Source organism: Trachurus trachurus, assembly GCF_905171665.1.
Source record: "Trachurus trachurus genome assembly, chromosome: 2".
Classification (NCBI taxonomy): domain Eukaryota; kingdom Metazoa; phylum Chordata; class Actinopteri; order Carangiformes; family Carangidae; genus Trachurus; species Trachurus trachurus.
In genome coordinates this window covers 6,800,288-6,819,125 of record NC_139914.1, presented here as the reverse complement: position 1 = coordinate 6,819,125, position 18,838 = coordinate 6,800,288, and the positions used below count along the sequence as shown (strand labels likewise).

The window sequence follows — 18,838 nt, the reverse complement described above, 5'->3', positions numbered from 1 at the left end:
TTTGGAAATGTATTGCCATCAGGTAACAGACATCCAAAAATGAGACACTTAATCAGATGGAAAACGCTGGAGAGGCTTTTATCCATAATCAATTCAAAGCTACAATGATTTGCGCCTATTTTCTGATTGCCACCTTTTACCTCTGCAAGCCAGTTGTGTTCATCGCCCATGACAAATTTACTTCAAAGGAAGCCTCCATCATGACCCATTTTCCCTTCCACCAACAGCTGAGCTTTCGCCCAATAAGGCACAAAGCGGGAATTTTCCCATGAGCCGCTGTGCATCTAAAGCTGGTAAGGCAAACGAAAGGCAGCCACACGAGGCAGAATTAGAGGCAACCATTTGAGGCAATGCTAACATTATGAATCTGAGAATAAGGTGAAGAAAGATTACGTATGGTTCCTAAAAAGTGCCACATTACAGCTGATCAAACATATGCTGCACTCAAGCTGTACAAGATACATGTAACTAAGATGGATGTGATGAGCATAAATACAATAAAGAGGTACTCCATCGGATAGGGGAAGAAAAAGCAGAGGACACAGAGGCTTTTATAGAGTACCTACTGCATCATATTCTTTTCCATACACACACATGACCTGTGTTTCATCTTATTTTTCTTCTACCATAATGAAAACTCAAGGTCCGTTCAGAAAGGGTACAGAGAGTGAAGAGGCCTGACACTGCACTGAGCACTGTTCAGTAACTTCAGTCAAACACAAATGTATTATAGGAAAATACTGGAGATGAAAACACTACAACATGCTCTCTATATATGTAACAGCACAAACCTCTTTATAGTGTTGCTTACACAATGAATCTAATCCCCTATAGTAGTCCAAGTACTGTCCAAGCACTATAAGTTGTTTGCTGATATTGTAAATCCAGCATTATGTACAGCAATAACTCCTCTTCATACTCACAGATGAGCTGCTTTCTTTTTCTAATTGAAATACTGTTTTCAGTCTCTAATTACTTGCAATCATTTCTGTGTTGCTGTTCTTTCATTCAGTATTGAGTGACTGTCAATGGAACTTAACATTGGCAGAAACAGGAGGGAGTATATGCAACTTGAGCTGCTGGAGGGTTTTTATGTCAAACATTTGTACAAGGGGTGTTGAGTTTCATTGACAGAAGCTCATCAGCAAGAGAAAAATGGGATTGATTTGTATTAATTAGTGCATGAAAACAGTATTTTTTGAAAAAACTTTAAGTGAAGACAGTGACAATATTGCTGCTGTACTGATGGATTAGTATTGGAATTCATCAAGATAACAAGATAAACATGGAGTAAATGTTGAGAAAACGGCATCAATGAAGTATTGAAATTGCAGCAGCAGACCAGAGAGGGAGGCCTTGAACCAAAGTACAATAAAATACTGTTTATAAATTAGGAAAAGAAAAATGTAAAGAGTGTTTTCAAATAAAGGCCATGCTCTCTCTGCAAAAGTGGTGAATAAAAGATTTAGAGAATGAACCAGAATCTCATTCAAATTATTCACTAATTCACTTGACCCCAGGGGAGGAAGGAAGAAACTGACATATAGCTGCTAAGTAGAACACGACTTCTGGGGAATTGGCTTTGATCGGCTAATCTAGAAATCTGAAGCAACGCCATTGTGTTGAGCAGGCATATGCCACAAGTATAACACCACATGCTCCACTGACACACAGGAAATAAACAACCAGAGTGGGGAATGAAACATTTTCTTACCTATTGCCATCTCTATGATGCTCATTTGGCTCTCTGAGGGGAAGAGGATTTTTGGCGGCTTGTCTGTTAGTGGGGCTGTGAAAAGAAAAGACAAACAGAAAGAAAGAGAGAGCACATTAAATTCCATATCTTTCTCCCCCATGGAAAGTGGGCGTATGATTTATTCATTTAAGACCACAATAAGGGCTGCTTTAAAATGGGAACAAATACATGCAAATATAATATTTAAAGAGTGGACAGAGGAAATGGGAACAGTTACTGTGACTCAGAATTATCAATTCAAAGCTTTAAACATCAATAAATATACTTTCAAAGCAGTGGCTGCTTGACTATTAATGCTTTTCATTCGTTGTATAAATGAATGTGTAAGTGATGATATGGCTTGTATGTGGACCACAGTACAAACTGTGCTGTATATACAGGGGCTGTGCGACGTGCCAGTCATATCTGAATTTACATTATATCCTGAGGTAAATCATTCACAGCAGTGGGCTGGAAGGTTGAGAGCCGCTGCGGAAATTCAGTATTTTCAGCCAATATCACTGGAAAATCTGTGTTTCCTGAAAAAACATATAAACTTAGAGTGGCTATTAGCATACTTGCAAAATGAGATATATATTGTCAAAATGTCCACCATTAGAGAGTTCCTCTTTAAAAGTTTGTCACAGTTACTTCAGAACAATCTAGTTTTCGTCCCAACTCCCTTTCGAAATGCACCAACACCAATTACACAGCTGCTGAGTAACAAAAGATGTGCACTTAGAGGATCCTCGTTATAATGATTCCCTAATTGGTTCTAGTCTTCAGAGTGGTATCAGAGAGGTTTTCTATCTCTGAACGCTTGGAAATACTCCGAGGGATAAGACTTGTTTCAGTACAAATGACTGGATTTGTGATTGTGGAGCTGACCTTAAAAAAGACACACAACACATACAGTACAAGCCCTTTGTTAACACTATCAATAACTGTGAGGATTGCAGTCGGATTTACATTTACTGGTTTAGGAAATCAGACAAGTTCTTTCTTCTGCTACCACCAGTGCTTCAGTTGATTAAGCTTGGGTAACTTTAACCACTTGGCAAAGGTTAGGAAAAGATCATGGTTATAATTAAAAGAGACAGCATGTGAACGATGATGTCAAAGTCACACTATGTTCACCCATGTGTTTACCATTACTCCTCCCTCACAGGTTTTATAGCTTAACATCATGCTATTACTGACAGACAAGAGCCATAAATCACGTAACTGCTACAGGATCGTGTCAGGTCAGTTCACAAGACATTTTAACGACAGTTTTTGAGTCTCGTCTTGCAATAAAGACACAAAAACAACTTGACAGAACATGTAATCAGTGGAAGATTGTGACACATGTATTTTTACGGAAAAGCATCATCTCAGAGAAACACTGTGATAAATATGAGGAGTCTGCAGACATGTCTGATGAGCAAAACAACTCAAATGCTTCTGGTTGGATACAAGAAACAAAAACACAGGGAACATGCAGTGTATATATTGTGCATACAAACATTTTAATTTCCCTCTGCTGGTGCCACATGGTGACCACTCATTTGTGCTAATGAAAAACCTCTCCATTGTTTTGATGTCCAATCCACTGACAGACAAAACCATGACAAGGTCTCAAATAAAGGATCATGCAATTTGATGAGAAGAGTGGGCTGATATCAGGAAATAATTGCTTATGTGAGCTCATTAATTACAAATTCAAAGAAGAACCACAGCGAATTATGCCTTTCCCTGTGCCTGGCATGTTTCAATGCTGTGTAAAGAAATCTCATTACCTTAATTACCTTTTTCTGGATGAAATATGCTTAGATTATTTTATTTCATTATGACATGAAAAGAAAAACGAGTTTTTCCACTCTGATGGTTTGTCTTATACAAGACAGTGAATCTAAAGAGAGAAAAGCGTGCAGAGGAAGGGATATGGCTGCATGTATTTATAGTAACAGGAGCAGAGAACTAAGCTCTGGGTACAAACATCAAACCTGGAGCCACAGCTCTTTCTTAATACTGATTAAGATTGGTTTAATATTTTGCAGTTACATCCATGATAAAATGAGAAAAAACAGATCACATCAATATTTTTGGCCCACTAATACTGCCCTATTATTTTCTATTAAGATACAATTGTGAAATGTACCCAATTCCAAGAGATCCACTTCAACTCTATAGTATGTACTGTACAACCGACAGTCCTGATTTATCTTAAATAGACTTTTTAATAACCTCCTCTTTTGAAACGATCTGAGATGCCATTGGCCAATTGTTATGCATCATAAGGAGACACCCCTACTGTAGCAACTGCTTTGTGTAGCACCTTTTGGTAGGAATGTATAACGGCGATTGAAATGACATAATCCATTGCCAGGATTTCATACACAGGAAAATGGAAAATATAGAAGGTTGGACATAACCTGGAAGCTTTACAGCTTTTAGAGCTGCTGCTGGACTAGAAACAACTGTACTCTGAGCATCCAGAAATGTAGTCACGTGGTATTAAAACAACACAGCTGCACACAGCATAACTATGTTCACCAGATCAGTATTATATCAGTGATAAGATATTGGACAAGCAGGGTCCCTACACTGTTATCATTTCACCATGGTCCTACAGTGAATACAGAACATAACGTATCTAGATCTAGATATGGGTTTAGTGACTTCATGCTGATCTTAGCTTGCCTTACATTCTTTAATGTAACTTCTCATGTCAGTAAATTGAAAAAAAAAATCCTCTCTTTTCAGAATTAAGGTTCACATTGGAGGTTAGGTTCACCTTTTCAACCACTGTGCACAGTACGTCCAGTGAAATCACATTTCAAAGGTTTACCAAAAGGATTACCAAAACCTGACCCAGTGTGCATTTGAGCAAATGAGTATTGCTACTGTTGCCATTTTATGTGGTAACACACAACCTGCTGTTGCACCTCAAGACTGACTTAATCCTCACACAAAATGATGCACATCATGCACTGTGTGTTTTATTCAAAAGCTCTTAAATAATTCCTAACATAGCTCCAGAGGGATATCCATAACCAGTGTGGTGGTGTGGATCAAAGTTTAAATGGAAGATGTTATAATGGCCAAAGGAAACACATAGCGAGCTACCTAGTGTTTCAGCTGGGGGTGCAGTCTATGTCCACTGCCTGTGCTAGTTCCTATTTCCAGAATTACATCAAACAGGATGACTCTATTGCATCTCGATTAAAGGGACATGACATGCTGTTGACTGTGGTAACCTCACTTTGCAATTTAAGCAGAGAAGATGGATGTTTTTCCATTTTAAAAACAGCCATGTGGACAGGTAGCCAGAGTACAGAGACTCCCTCTCCCTGGCTTTCAGATGTGAATTATCATTTTGACTTGCAGGTTGTGGTGAGGCAGATGAAGGTGAAATCCCAAACCTGGAAGGTAATCAAAGTTGTGGTGTATTTTTAATAAGCTCAGAGAACACGAGGCTGATTTTGGGCAAGTGGGGTGCAAGTTTAATGCGAAAGGTAACAAAGCTGGAGAAGGCTGTTTAATGCTAGCGTACATAGATAGTGCCCTTCATCCAAATCAAGGGCGCGCTGCTGATATGCTGTTCGTCAGTGTGCTCCTACCATGCTAGAAGGCATGCAAACACACATATCCACACACAGACACACACATTTGAGATGCATTAGTGAATCTGGCTGGTCTTCAACTACAAAACCATAATTCTGTGGTGGGTTATTATGAGTGGGAGTGGGCAGGCTTTTCGCTGAGGGGCTAGAAACACATCCAGCCTGACCCACTTCCCTACACACAAACAGTATAAGCACATTACACACACTTACGCACATGCATTCCTGCACACATAAACATTGAAAAGCCTGATGCTGGTATCAGCTACGGAGAAAATCTTTAAAGTGTCCCTCACAGGCCCTGTGATCTGCTCCCGCTGTGATCACATGATGATGGATGGGGGGATGGAGTAATGAAATAGAAAAAAAGACCTCGTTCTCTCCCATTAACTCTACCATCGCCTTCTCCCCCTCCACCCCTATCTGTTTGCCGCTCGCTCTACGTCTTTGGCGCTCTGTCCGTCTGTTTCTGTCGCTCTCAGGGGTGAGAGAGAGGGAAGATGAAAAAGGAGGGAGAGGGTTGTGGTCCTCTGTTCACACCTCATTAAAGACCACTTCAGCAGACATAGATTAAGAGGAGTAGGGTGGGTGTGTGTGTGTGTGTGTGTGTGTGTCTGTGTGTGTGTGTGTGTGCACTGGCGTGTGTTTGTGAGCGTGAGATCGTTAAAGGAAAGATGCAGTGTGAGATCCATGGACGGAAATAAATGAAAGCAGTTTTAGAGCAACTTGAGAGGCAAACCTTGTTAGTGAAAACCTAATCTTTTTTTGGCACAGCGTCCAACCAACTAACAAATTCCCCCCCTGCTACGTCTCCGGTTCAATTTCTTTTGATCATAATGACAATTGGATTGATGTGAAAAATCTGCCTGAAGGTCTTCTCTCCTCAAGATAAATCAGCCAAGTGACATGAAAAGAAAGACGACATAATAAACTTATAATGTCGACGTGAACAAAACATTTTGGATCTGATAAATTTTGCTCATAAAAGACTGGTGAAGAAAAGCGAATTACCATTGGAAGACATATTTGATCGGTGACATCCATGGCTGGATTGATCTGATAGTGATTTCATCAAATGATTTAACTACTGTCAACTCATCATTACATCTTAAAAAAGGATGTATCTTTAAATCTTTAAATGTGTATTTTTCATATAAAAAGCTTCAGAATATGTCATTAGAGCACATTTAGAAGACAGTGCATGGCTTTATATTTGGCAAGAATGTCCTCCACCTGAAGCTGATTGGGGATGAGAATATTTTTGTCAGGAACTGTTCAAGCTGTGAAAAGGCAACGGGCCTCTTCAGGGCAGAGGGAACAAATGTATCACGATGCCAGGTAATTAACAAACTGACATTATCAAAGACAGTTTCTGCTGGTAAATAATATAAGGCAACCTGACATTCAAAAAGAGGTTAAACAACAATGAAAACACTATCAGGAAATACTTCAGTGAACTGCTGGAATTAAATAGTAGCAGTTATTGCTCATTACTGCATTCTGTATTTACTGAGCCATTTTGGAAGAATATTGTATTTTTGACAGGCTGTCATCAAGTACTCACATGATTTGATTGTGCACTTTTCGATTCATGGGGAAAAAAACAGGTCAATAGGCTGGAAAAAAGCCATTGTAAATTCTTAATGTGACATCAGCTGAGGGAGAAAGAGCTTTAACTACCACATGGCAGAATGTGCACAACAAACTTCACGAGTAACACTCAAAACACAAACTGTGCTGCTGACCAGTCAGACCTACAGGAAAGTTCAGTGTGAGAACAATGCTGCTGTTGTTGTCTGTGATGGCGCTGTGTGGGAGTAAGACACTATAGTTCTGGCTAAACAACAGATATTTTAGCAAAAAGACCCTTCAGCTGTTGCCCTGACACATCTGCCTTATCCAAGAGGAAAATGGAGATCTACATAGTTGAGACCTGGATTTAGATTTCTCTATTACCTACACATTTCTGGGTTTTACTAAGAAAATCAACATGACATTCAGCCCACTGGCTTTTGAAAATACTGAACTATTGCGATGCTGATTTTGCCATCTGCATACCACCACTGTCCTGCGCTTCCAAATGTCTGAAATGCTGCAGCCTCCATGTCTGCCATCAACAGTCACACCACATAGATCAAATCCTGTCCTGTCAATGCAACATTGGAAATGTAACTGAACCTCTGTGTTCTCTGTTGAGTTGTAGCCACTTGATATGATGGATATTTTGGAGTGCAAAACATAAATCTTTTATCTGAAAGAGCACACTGCTTGTTAAAAATGAGCTAGATCTATTGGGAGACTGGACTCACAGAAACAGTGATCTTTGAAGGCACCGCAAAATACACAATTGGAAAAAAAAAGAACCCTTAAGAAATGACACTGCAGTCTCTGAGGATACTTGTTGAAAAACACCACTATAGGAACCCTGCAGGAACAGACCAGGATATAGATATTTCCTTATTGAAAAAGCTGTTGTTTTAGAAGATCCATCAAAACAATTGAATATGAGAAGGCTCAGAGGGTGGGACAATACGTTCAGGGGAAATGACATAAATCATATAACTGCCAGCATTGGAAATGGCTAGAGAAGTCCTATACATCATTTATACATTCATGTCATATTTGATGTGATTAATATTTTTAAAGATTTATTTTTTTAATCTCTGCAAACACAGTTATTGCTTCCTTCGCCTTATTACAAAATTGATTTCTGTTGGTTAAGTTATTTTGAATTTGATTTCACTTACAAAATAATTTGAAATGCTTATTTAATTCCACAGATGTGAAAGGTCTTTTTTTTGCATGCGGTTGCACATGATATTGAACTGACAGATGCATGTGCTTCCTCCTCAAATGGTTTAGCTAGTTCGGATACATATACATGCATATGTACACTATACATGTATATGTTGGGTTATTGGTTCTTCCAAAGTCAAAACAAAGTCAATCACATACATGACACCTGTTTCTGAGTGTCATTCTTTACCATAAGACACCTGTGAGCAAATGAGACGTATGACTCAGACTATGCCGGCTGGACTTCATGGACAATGACAAGGCAGCAGGTGTGATGTTGAACCAATATGCACCTTATCAAATATTCTGGATGATTAAGATTCTTCACATGAAATCCAATATTTTTCACATGAAATAAGCTGGTTGCTTTTGATGGACGTTAGAGTGCAGCACACCAAATTATACATACGACACACTGTGAAAAATCAATTTTTACCTCAAAATGACGAACGTGGTTATATAAGAAAATAATCATTTTTTTGATTCCTTCATCGTCAATATCTTTGAAGACTCCAATGGCTCATCTTTACAGTGTTTCAGGTGTGAAAAAGGATGTTTTTCTCGCTTTCAGAGCACTAAACTGTGTTAACATGCAGAGCTCTGCACTTGCCTCTGACTACTTAACACATTAACATTCTGGAAACCCTTTTTCATCTGCAGGGGAAATGTATTCTTGCAGCATGAAAACAACACAAACCGACTGAATTCAAAACTGCCAGAATGGAAATGATGTAACAGAAAATTCATGCCGGGGCTGGTGTGCAGAATAGTCAAATTGACAGTTTTTACGCCAAAATGCAGTCAAAGTACAGAAAGAATGGAACAACAGGCAGAGAGCAGATCTCTCTCCAATCTCCACTGAACATGAATATGCCCAGGAACCTAATACACATGCCGACAACTTCTATGAGCCAGTTGAGGAGAAATGTACTATTGATTCATAAACCTTCTTCCATATACTGCGTTCTCAGCAAGCATCGCTCGCTGTTTGTCTTAGCTTTAAATCTAACTACTCGACAGGCAATACCTATGTACTTCCCTGTAATTAAAAAGTGAATTAATCTTGAGCGCTGCCTGTCATAAATTCTCCCATTTTCCACCCAGCCTGCTTTCCGGTTCTCGGTTCTCCCCAATAAATATATTGAGAGCAATCAATAGAGGTATTACTATGTATATATCGCTGTGGGAATCAGCTTGGCAGGTTGCCGTTGGCAGTGCTACACTTCCTGCTTTGCCCATGTTATCCTTCAAAATGGCCGTCTTCAGTTCTATATGAGGACTTGGCTGCGGTTCACAGTCACATGTGTAGGAGTGTTTGAGCAAAGGGCTGCTTGGCTGGAACCTGATTTAAAAATGCTTGAGAAAAAGTAAAAGAAACAAAATGGTTTATGGACTTTGATCGGCTGCCTGGGCAGGAACACACCAGGGAAGCAGAGGAGAGGGGAGAGAAGAAACACTGCTAATGTGACAAGTTCTACTTACTTGAACATTTTGAAATAAAGTGAAAGAAAGTTGCAATTAGGCAGATGTGTAAACCAAGGCTGTGTGCTGTAATTCATCATGATTGCGTTAATTACACTTTGTTTTTGCCATAATGAGGACTAAAAAGAGACAAACAGCAGAGGAAAATATAGACGATGAAGGATCTTATGCCAAATGACACTCTGCAGCCTCACAGTGGCTATATTGGGATTTCATTGCTGTGGATATTAAAAATGCCAATTCTCTCCCTGCAGCAAATAAGTTCTCTCTTATTGCAGCTACCCCAGCACAGTGAATTATTTCTCTGCTCCGTCTGTAAAAACTTGTCTTTTAAGTCCATTATTTCCCTATTTTCCATAAGCAAAGCTATGTCTGATATAATCTTTTAATTAAGATTTTACAAGTTGCTTCCTGCAGCTCAAAAATGATTTCTTTTACTGTTGCAGCAAGCTTCCCAAGGACAAATTATAATATCTTTGTTTAGCTTGGCAGATCACTCATCTTGCAGATCTCATCTGCGGTGGGGACGACTTCGTTGTTTACTCTGTGCTGCAGGAAGTTCACATTACACAGACAATATAGTGAGAATCCCCATAACCCTCTAATGGAGATTGTTTAAAGGTGCTGTGCGTCGGTGAAGTTGTTAGTGTAATCGTTTGTTCAAACTGAGATTACAGATACAAGCTTGGCTGAGCTTGATTTTTAAATTGCCCGACTGTGTTACGACCAATTTGAAACATTACAAATTATATTCCAAATATCTGAATGCTTAACTGCTCGGCTACTTTCACCGCAGTTCTTCCAGTCATTCATAGCACGACCAAAGTGATGATGGGTGATGATGCTTAATTGTGCAAGTAGACATCACAACAGCATATTATGAGTCAGAGGGATGAGTTGGACTATTTGTCACTCTAATGTTGTTGCTACTGATTCTCATGTACCATTCTGTAAATACCAATCAAGAACAAACCAGCAATATGTTACTCATACTGTACAGCATGAATGCATCATTCTTTTTTTTTAACTATTTTACTGATTATTGTTCAACATATAAACATTGCCCAGTTTGTCTCACTGTTATTGCAGTCAACACCGCTAGTAGAAATGAAACTGTATGCTTTTTAATACTGATTTAATGTGCAGTTAATTTTGATGAACCTTTACCACTTCCACATGCCAACTTATATTTAAAAAAGAACACAACATATTTTATAGTCTGTTGTTATGACAAATTCCTTGGTAATTTTCAGCTAATTATATGCCATACATGCACACAGTGTATATCTGTATCACAGTTCACAACTGGGATGCCTAAAAATGACATGAACTTGGTCACTGTTTACACCAGCCACCTCCACCGACTCATGAGCTCCACAGTCACTGCAGAAAAATCCTCACAGAGGATTGAGTTTCACAAGACTGGCGTTTATGGCAGTGATAGAAGTCCCTCTCCTTCAAGGCCAGTGCACTGTAAATCCTGGACTTTTAAACAACAGGAAAAGTAATATAGAGGGATGATTTGCCTTTCACCTTATCTCCCATGCCTGGACAGCCTGATGATGCCTTGACTCCACCAAGTTTGCTGCCAGCTATGAAAAATTGTTGAAATGAATTGTCTGGGCCATGCTGCAATCACAACAGCTGAATGCTGAGGCCAATATGGGAGGTGCCCTCAGACGCAGCTCCTCTAATGGCTGCCAGAAACCCCGGACAATACTGATATGACTGGCACCAAAACTACTCTTTTGAAATGTATGTCTTATTTTCTTCAAAGCATCATTTGTATCTGCAATTAAAACATTCTCTGTACTGAAAATGCTCAGATGAAAGAGCTATATTAAAATCCAATCAGACAAAAAATTACAAAATGTTTTGTTTTTAATTTGGGAGGTATGAGTCCTGGGGAGGTATAGTCCCCACTGGAATCTGACTGTCCAACCCCAGTGACCCATCTAATTGGCTTGTCATCATTAAGGAAGGAAAAAAGTGTTGTTCAAAGTTGTTCTAAGCATCAACAAAAGCAATTATTTTTGGACATTTACAGGTAATTGTATAATTTATGAGGCAAAATAGATCCCAGTCATATTTAACCCACAACAACTGGAGGCTTTTCTGGCCTAATAAAACTCTCGGCACAGTTTAGACTTTGATTGCAGAAATCAATCCAACGCTTGTATGTTAGTGTCCACTGTATAAAATCCATACTATGCCTGAGGGTTCACTTAACTGTGATGGTGATGCAACAGCTACAGGATGCCCATTGAGATCAATGCTTAATAGTCTGAACCTTTAACATTATACAGTCTAATGTCTGTTGCTCTACGGTCCACTTTTTGTAAACACGGCCAAACTGGACCTGGTCCGACACGTTTCCCTCCCAACATTCCAGTCAAACAAACTAGGTTGATCAAATATTGGCATTTCACGGCGAGGTATGACTGGTGGCGCCTGAAATGATTCTAGCCAGGGTTTTTGGCACTCGGCACAGTGCTCAAACATTCTTTGGAATGTGCATCGAGTATAGCACAACCCCCTGCATTATTCATCAAAGCTGCCTCCAACATACCTCTGGAAAAAAATATGATTAAACCAGTGAGCTTAAGCACTTCCATAAACAAGGATATGATCGTCTTTAATAATAAAAAAGCTCTCAAATGGATGTTACATAAGCAAAAAAGAAATCCTTGGCCAGGCAAACAGTGAGGAGGCTTGCATCTCAGAGGAGGGATGATATCATCGGGTGGAAAACAACCAGGACCTGCCAGTCCCCTTGTATTGTATGAGGCTGATGTACTACTCGCATTGTTCAATTTCCAAATAATAAGAAAATAACTGAAGCTGAATTTAGGCATATGATGCACACTGACCCTCCTTCTCAAATAATATTCTAACATTCTTGTGAAATATGACTAATGCACTTAACTGATTCATTGTGATCTCTGCAGTGATAGCTGAACAGATAACATCTCTCAGACTCTCTTCTGGTCTCTCTGTGTCGTCCCCCCTCCCTTGCTCAACTTCTCTTATCACAAACACACACATCTGACCTTCCTTGCAGCCCTCTGGCTGAGGACCAGCACATGAAGATGGGCTGACGCTCTCTTGCATCATCAGTGCAAGTTCAAAATGACACTGTGACCCGGCAGGCACACGATTGTGATCAAGTGACATCAAAGACGTGGCTTTGACCCTGAGAACGCCGAGTTTACCTCCTCATCAGTCAGTCAGTCGCTGCCTGTGTGCAATGTGCACGCAGAGGGTCCACTTGATTCCCACCAAGACCTGAGTGATCACATGACGCCTCATCATCATTACAGGGGAAGCGTGGGTGAAACGACTCCTATTTCTATTTTCACACCACACCTGTTTGTTAATTGGTGAAGGATCATTGTGCTACCAATGTTAATGTTCTCTCTATATTTAACAGTATTGGTTGACTACAATTTCAACCACGTCTAATTAACCTTGACTCGACTGCAAAGCAGGTCTGACTCTCCTTTCGTTGCCTCTTTTTGAGAACAAGCACTCATTATGTTTAGGTAGGTCTTCCATGGGCATGTTTTTGGATCAGGAGTCCCGAGACCTTTACCCAGCAGCATCATTAATAGCTACCAGAGTGAGTGCTGATAATTCACCATCACCAATTCACCAAGAAGATGGTGCTTTCCAAACAGGACAATATAATTTCAGTTGAAGGTAAAATGAACCTTCAGATACATCACAGTTAAAGGATTCAAGGGTTTCACTGTGGCTGAAGTTATAGCTCACACAGGAGCATGAACATCCATTAACATTTGCTCACATGGAGCCTAGAGAAGCAGGCGTCAGGCCTTTAGTCATTTCCTGTACTGTACGTGTTCTGATCCATTCCAGTGTGTTGATGCTGCTGAGGAGAGTCAGCGTTGACACTCGTGTCTCTGTCTGCACTATGATGTGATTGCTGAACATCAGTGCAAAAATGCTACTAAAAAAGAAGCCTTTTCCTCTTTGATTCAAAGTGACACCACACCCTGACTTTTAAAGATGACACTTAAGATCAACCAGAGGGGGAAAAAAAAGCTTCACTCAGCAGCACTGTGAAGATCTGGCATCTGACAGTGTCATCTACATTTCAACACAATACAAAACATCACTCATGTGACAATTCAGGCTCTATCTTCTCTACCGCTAGGTTAAGATAAATATCCAATACACTTGTTCTTTTCACATTGTTTTGTGTTTCATTACACACACTGGGATTCCCTGAGTACAGTAAGAATCAGATGTCACTTGAATAATATGACCGAGCACTCAGCCAACACAACAGCAACCTCTCCTCCACATCTATCAACGCTTCATCCCTGCAGCCTGCAGCCCACTTGTTCCTCTCAACCTCTTGTCAGCGATTGCTTGGTTTTGGTTGAACCACCGCCTCAAGCTGCTAAGTGCTCCCTTGTTTAAGTCAGTAACCTCCCACGCCCCAAGTACACAGATTCAAGTCCTCCAAAGCACACAGAAAAAATGAAAACAAAACACTTGGCTTCGAGTCATCTTAACAATCTATTTATTATCGGTCTTGGTGGCCTGTTCACAGACCGGGCCAAACAAAGTGACCGTCCAAAACGCTGGCCCCCTTTTAAAAAACAGTGTCTATTTAACTTGAACTCTATTCCAACCTCCCCATCCTCAGCTTGTTGCCAGTATCCTGTTTAATTCCTGATTGGTGCCATTTCTGCACAGTGGCCCCCTATTGCTGAGCTATGAATTCCTCCTCCATCATGCCTCCCATCCCCCGTCCTTCTCCCTTCCCCCACTGCCTCTCCCTCTTCCTTCCTCTCAACCCCTTTGCCAGTGGCCCTGCAAATCTCCGGAGGCAGGCAGTGCCAAACGTTCCAGCTGTTTAAACAGGTCAGTGGTTGGTGGCGGGTGCCAGCAGGGGTAGCTTTGCCATCGTGGTGCCCTACATCACTGGTTTGTGCTAACCCCCCTGGATCCGCTGACCCATGGGGAGCTGCGGGGCCCAAACTGTACTGGAGCTCAGCTGAGAGATGCTGGATTTACATACATTTTATTGCCTCAACCCTTTTCTCAGTGTCTGAATTTTGTATTGTTGAAAAGAGAAGGGTTTTTAAGCTTGATGAAGATCAGAGCTGTGTTATAAAAGCATGAAAACACACTAATTTAAGCTGGCGGTGTGAAACCACTCACTTTGCAAAATGACAGAACACCCTGCTCTTACAGTACCATGAAAAAGGATGATGAAAGTGTGAACCTTTATTGATTTCACCTTTTAAATTCACTCCAGTCTTCTCAGAGCAAATGTCCTACACGTAGAGGAGCGTAATCGTGAGAGACACGGATGCACCATTTAAGCCTCTGAAAACTCTGGCATGGGTTTTGAAAAAATGAAGTACAACCCATTGCAAGGAAACCATTTCTGATCATTTTTTTCCCTCTCAAAGCCACATTGTTATTCTACTGTACCAAGACATGCTGGCTGAATCACTGCACCCAGCATTTATTCTACTTTCTATTACATTTAGTTCAAGATGTTAAATATCCCTGAAGGATGGAAAGGCATTTGACAGAAAAAAACACTGTCTTTTTTTACACATGAAAATACTTTCATCTCAAGTATCTCAATAGGCAGCTTTTCAGGTTGTGATGATCGGACATAGCATTTCAGGCAAAACTTGAAGGGCACTTTTTTTAAATTTCAAATTTCCATTATAAAATAATGTATTTGATATCTTGACAAAACATATATGCTTAACTAAATGTGACACTGAAATATAAAATCACAGTTTCAAGTCAACGTAAAGGTCACCTTTTATGTTGGCATTACAAAGCCACAGTGCAGTATTTAAAGGAGTAGATGAGATGGTGTGCTGTATGCATATGCAATAAGAGGTTTTGATCATGCAAACAGTATGAGGGTTGAGTGTTAAGTCAGTCTGATCAGAGCGTTTCCACATGCAGGTCGAATGGCAGGTCTACTGTGTAAATGTAATGCAGGTAGATGGCTGATGAATGCTAACTAAAGCAGAATCTTTGAATGTATAGAAGATCTGTCATTGAGATTCTCACTGCAGAACACTTGTTCATTAAAAGAGGACTTGATGCCCTTGAGGGCTCCTGTTGTTTATTTATTTGCTTCCTTTATAAATGCAGTTGTCAAAACAAACTGTCACGTTGCAGTGGAAAGAAAACAAAGAAAACTGTGCTCCATAGTAGAGAGGAGATAAATGAAACCATATATGTCTGTGGTAGTTTGTAACAACATATAAATAGATTCATTTTCTACATTTCCCTGGACATATTTGGCCTCTAAGTGAAATGCATACAGCAACCATGTTGTCCAGCAGAATTATGCAGCAACCCCTGCAGGCCAATTAGCACAGAGCAGCACTGAATTAATGTGAGGGCGACAAAAGAAAATCTATGTTTTACTCATAATAATAAGATCTTTCCTTGTTATTGTGACATCTTTTTCCTATTATAAAAGGAGGAAATTAATTCTTTGTTGTTGTAAGATTCTTGCCACAAAGAATATCAAGTGATCTTTCCCCATTGTAAGATCTTCTCAAATTCCACATGTTCATGGCATTTAATTGGTTTTCTTTCTCTGAGATCTCCTTTGAATTATGTTGAGTGATCTTTGTCTGTTATTGACAGTTAAATGAGTTTCTCTGTTGTAATGAGAACTTTTGGTCTTTTAATATCTATCTCATTGTAACTGTTTTCATTACAGTGAGGGGGGAAAAATCAGCCAGTGCACAAGTTACAGAAAGATACGGCTGGATTCACTGTGCTACAGTATCTCAAAGAAGATCTGATTTTTGTGGCCATTTGGGTGTAATGGAACGAGCTAAAAACACAACACTGACATCTTGTCCACAGGTAAAAATGTTATGAAATACACATCCAACAGAAACAGAGGGATATTTGACATTAGAACATATAGTCACTCTTCTATTAGCTTTGTTAGAAGATTTCTATAAGTGATAAGATTTCACCATAAAATGGCAGATGTGAAAAACATTCACTGGAAAACAATCTACATGTATATGAGCTCATTGACATGATGATAGCTCACGAGTGACAAGGCATAATAATGTTGCCCACAGTGGGTAACTGCAACAGTCCAAAATGCAGGTGCAACAAACATCTACTACATGAATGCACAAACACAAGAGGGCAGTCAAATCAAAGCACTTTCTAGTGTCACAGAGGGGGCACTTAGTGGTAATGATTGGCCTGCTCCTGTATGTATTGTAAGACATAGTTCATTGAAATTACAATCTAATTTAGACATGCTCCAGATCTGTCATAGAGAGAGCTGAGATGTATTAAATCTAGCTCTGTAAGCCCCATGTGAGCTGAATATGAATTAAGCATATTTGAAGTAGATGAGTGACTCCTCACTGAGTATATGGGGGTAGCGTCTCCATCTCTCTCTTACACACACACGCACATAGACACACACACACACTCTAGCATGCTCTCTTTAATATCTCTGCATGTGGCAAACACATTTCGCCCACAGACATAGCTGACCAGCCACCTCCTTTCCCCTCGTGGACCTGAGCTGCTCGCCCTCAGACATTCCACATCAAAGTTAATTTCCGGACTTGTTCAGATGATCAAGCAGTATGTGAGTGAGGTCTTGGCTCTGCTGACCCGTGTGATGAGGCTTACTGCTGTGCACAGTGGACGGTGACACCAGCATGGGCAATCAGCACAGTGGGGCGTGTGGGTCCACGTGCCAATTTGTGATTTTCCTCAAAGCCTGACCTTATACCTTTCACACTGTTAAACACAATGCCGTGGCTCCTTCGGGCCAAGGCGTGGGATCACTTTTCACTATTGCAATCAATATGCCGCTCGTGGATTCGCTCCAACCCGCATTTACGCTAATGATCACTCGTGCTGGGCGGTGACGACTGTTTCAGCACAAGCGCGGGGTTTTAATTGGCTGCTTTTGCTGTCAATGAGTGCACACTACAGACCTTGTGATTTGGCTAGACTGTCAAATAGTGAGCTTTAATTGGCCTGAGGACAACACATGAGGGAAACACATTACCTGAAGTGCTCATGCATGAGCCGTCATAATTTATTACATTGACATTGTAGAATGAAATGCCATTAAACTCAAAATGACATTAAACTTTAAAATAAATGAGGAACTGATTGTGTTATGAGACTCTTAAGTACTCATCACTAAGTCTCTGTCTTTTGCTTATGATATAAATCATTCTATATAGCAAGTCAGTAGGAGAACCAAAAAACTGTGGAGGAAACAAGAGGAGGAAACAGGAAGGCACACAGAGCAAACAGCTTTTGTAGAAGTCTGCCATTGGGAAAGAGCAGTCAAGTCTCCTCCATTGATAAAAATACACATATCAGCAGGCCATAGATGACCTCTGCTCAGAGTTACTTGAATGCAACTTGTTGACAAGAGAAAACTTCACCTGTGCCCACATCACTGAAGACATGACAGCAGGTAAAAGCCTCTTTCTTTATTACAGTTCTTTTTTCCTAGTCTAAATGGTGAAGGAGAAAAAACTGAGGCTGAAAAGTTCCTTCTGTCACAGCTGTTATGTTGCAACCATTACCTGTGCCAGGCCAATAAACAACAGATTTCATCTTAGCTGGAAATTTCCTTCCACGCAGCGTCACAGGTTGCTACTGCCGACCGTCTATAGCATATACTTTACTGTTACATTACTGGACTGACAGCCAAATGGACAGAGAAAGGCATGAATCATTCTCTAATTATCACTTTTGTGGCTCACTTCAACCATGACAACCACTTCTAAGGTGTCAACTCTTGAGTTGGAGAGGTAATGGCTCTGAACGGTCACCCCATCACCCACCCACCCCCATAATATTCTTCTCAATCTCTCATTGTTACCTCGCTGGCGTTATTTCTTTTTTCTAGAGAAACATTCTGCCATCTTATAAATAAATAACAAGGCTTGCAATGCTGCAAATACAGCCCGAGTCACTGTTCTTCTCCCGCCCCCCTTCCTTTTAAACTTCAGCATAAGCCCGCTTTAGTGCCATTAAAATAACTTGTCATGACAGTGTAGCCTGGGAGCAGCGCAATCAATTTCCATTACATCAAGGCCCAACTGGGCATCGCCACTGAACTAAGCGCTGGTAAGCAATCTCCCTGACCGAGGGTGGTTTGTGTGGTGGTGTGTCGGTGCGTGTGCGCAGCATTAAGGGTGTGTGT

The 18,838-nt window shown here is 40.4% G+C and overlaps 1 protein-coding gene across 1 annotated transcript in view; it reads right to left on the bottom strand.

The window, feature by feature from the left end:
- LOC310997178 (interleukin-1 receptor accessory protein-like 1) overlaps positions 1-18,838 on the bottom strand; it is a gene marked incomplete at its 5' end in the record, with an annotated part of 194,573 nt that overhangs the window by 83,435 nt on the left and 92,300 nt on the right. The window contains one exon of the mRNA XM_083986841.1: positions 1,715-1,789. Coding sequence (XP_083842967.1) covers positions 1,715-1,789 — 75 coding nt within the window. The remainder of the gene's footprint in view (positions 1-1,714; positions 1,790-18,838) is intronic.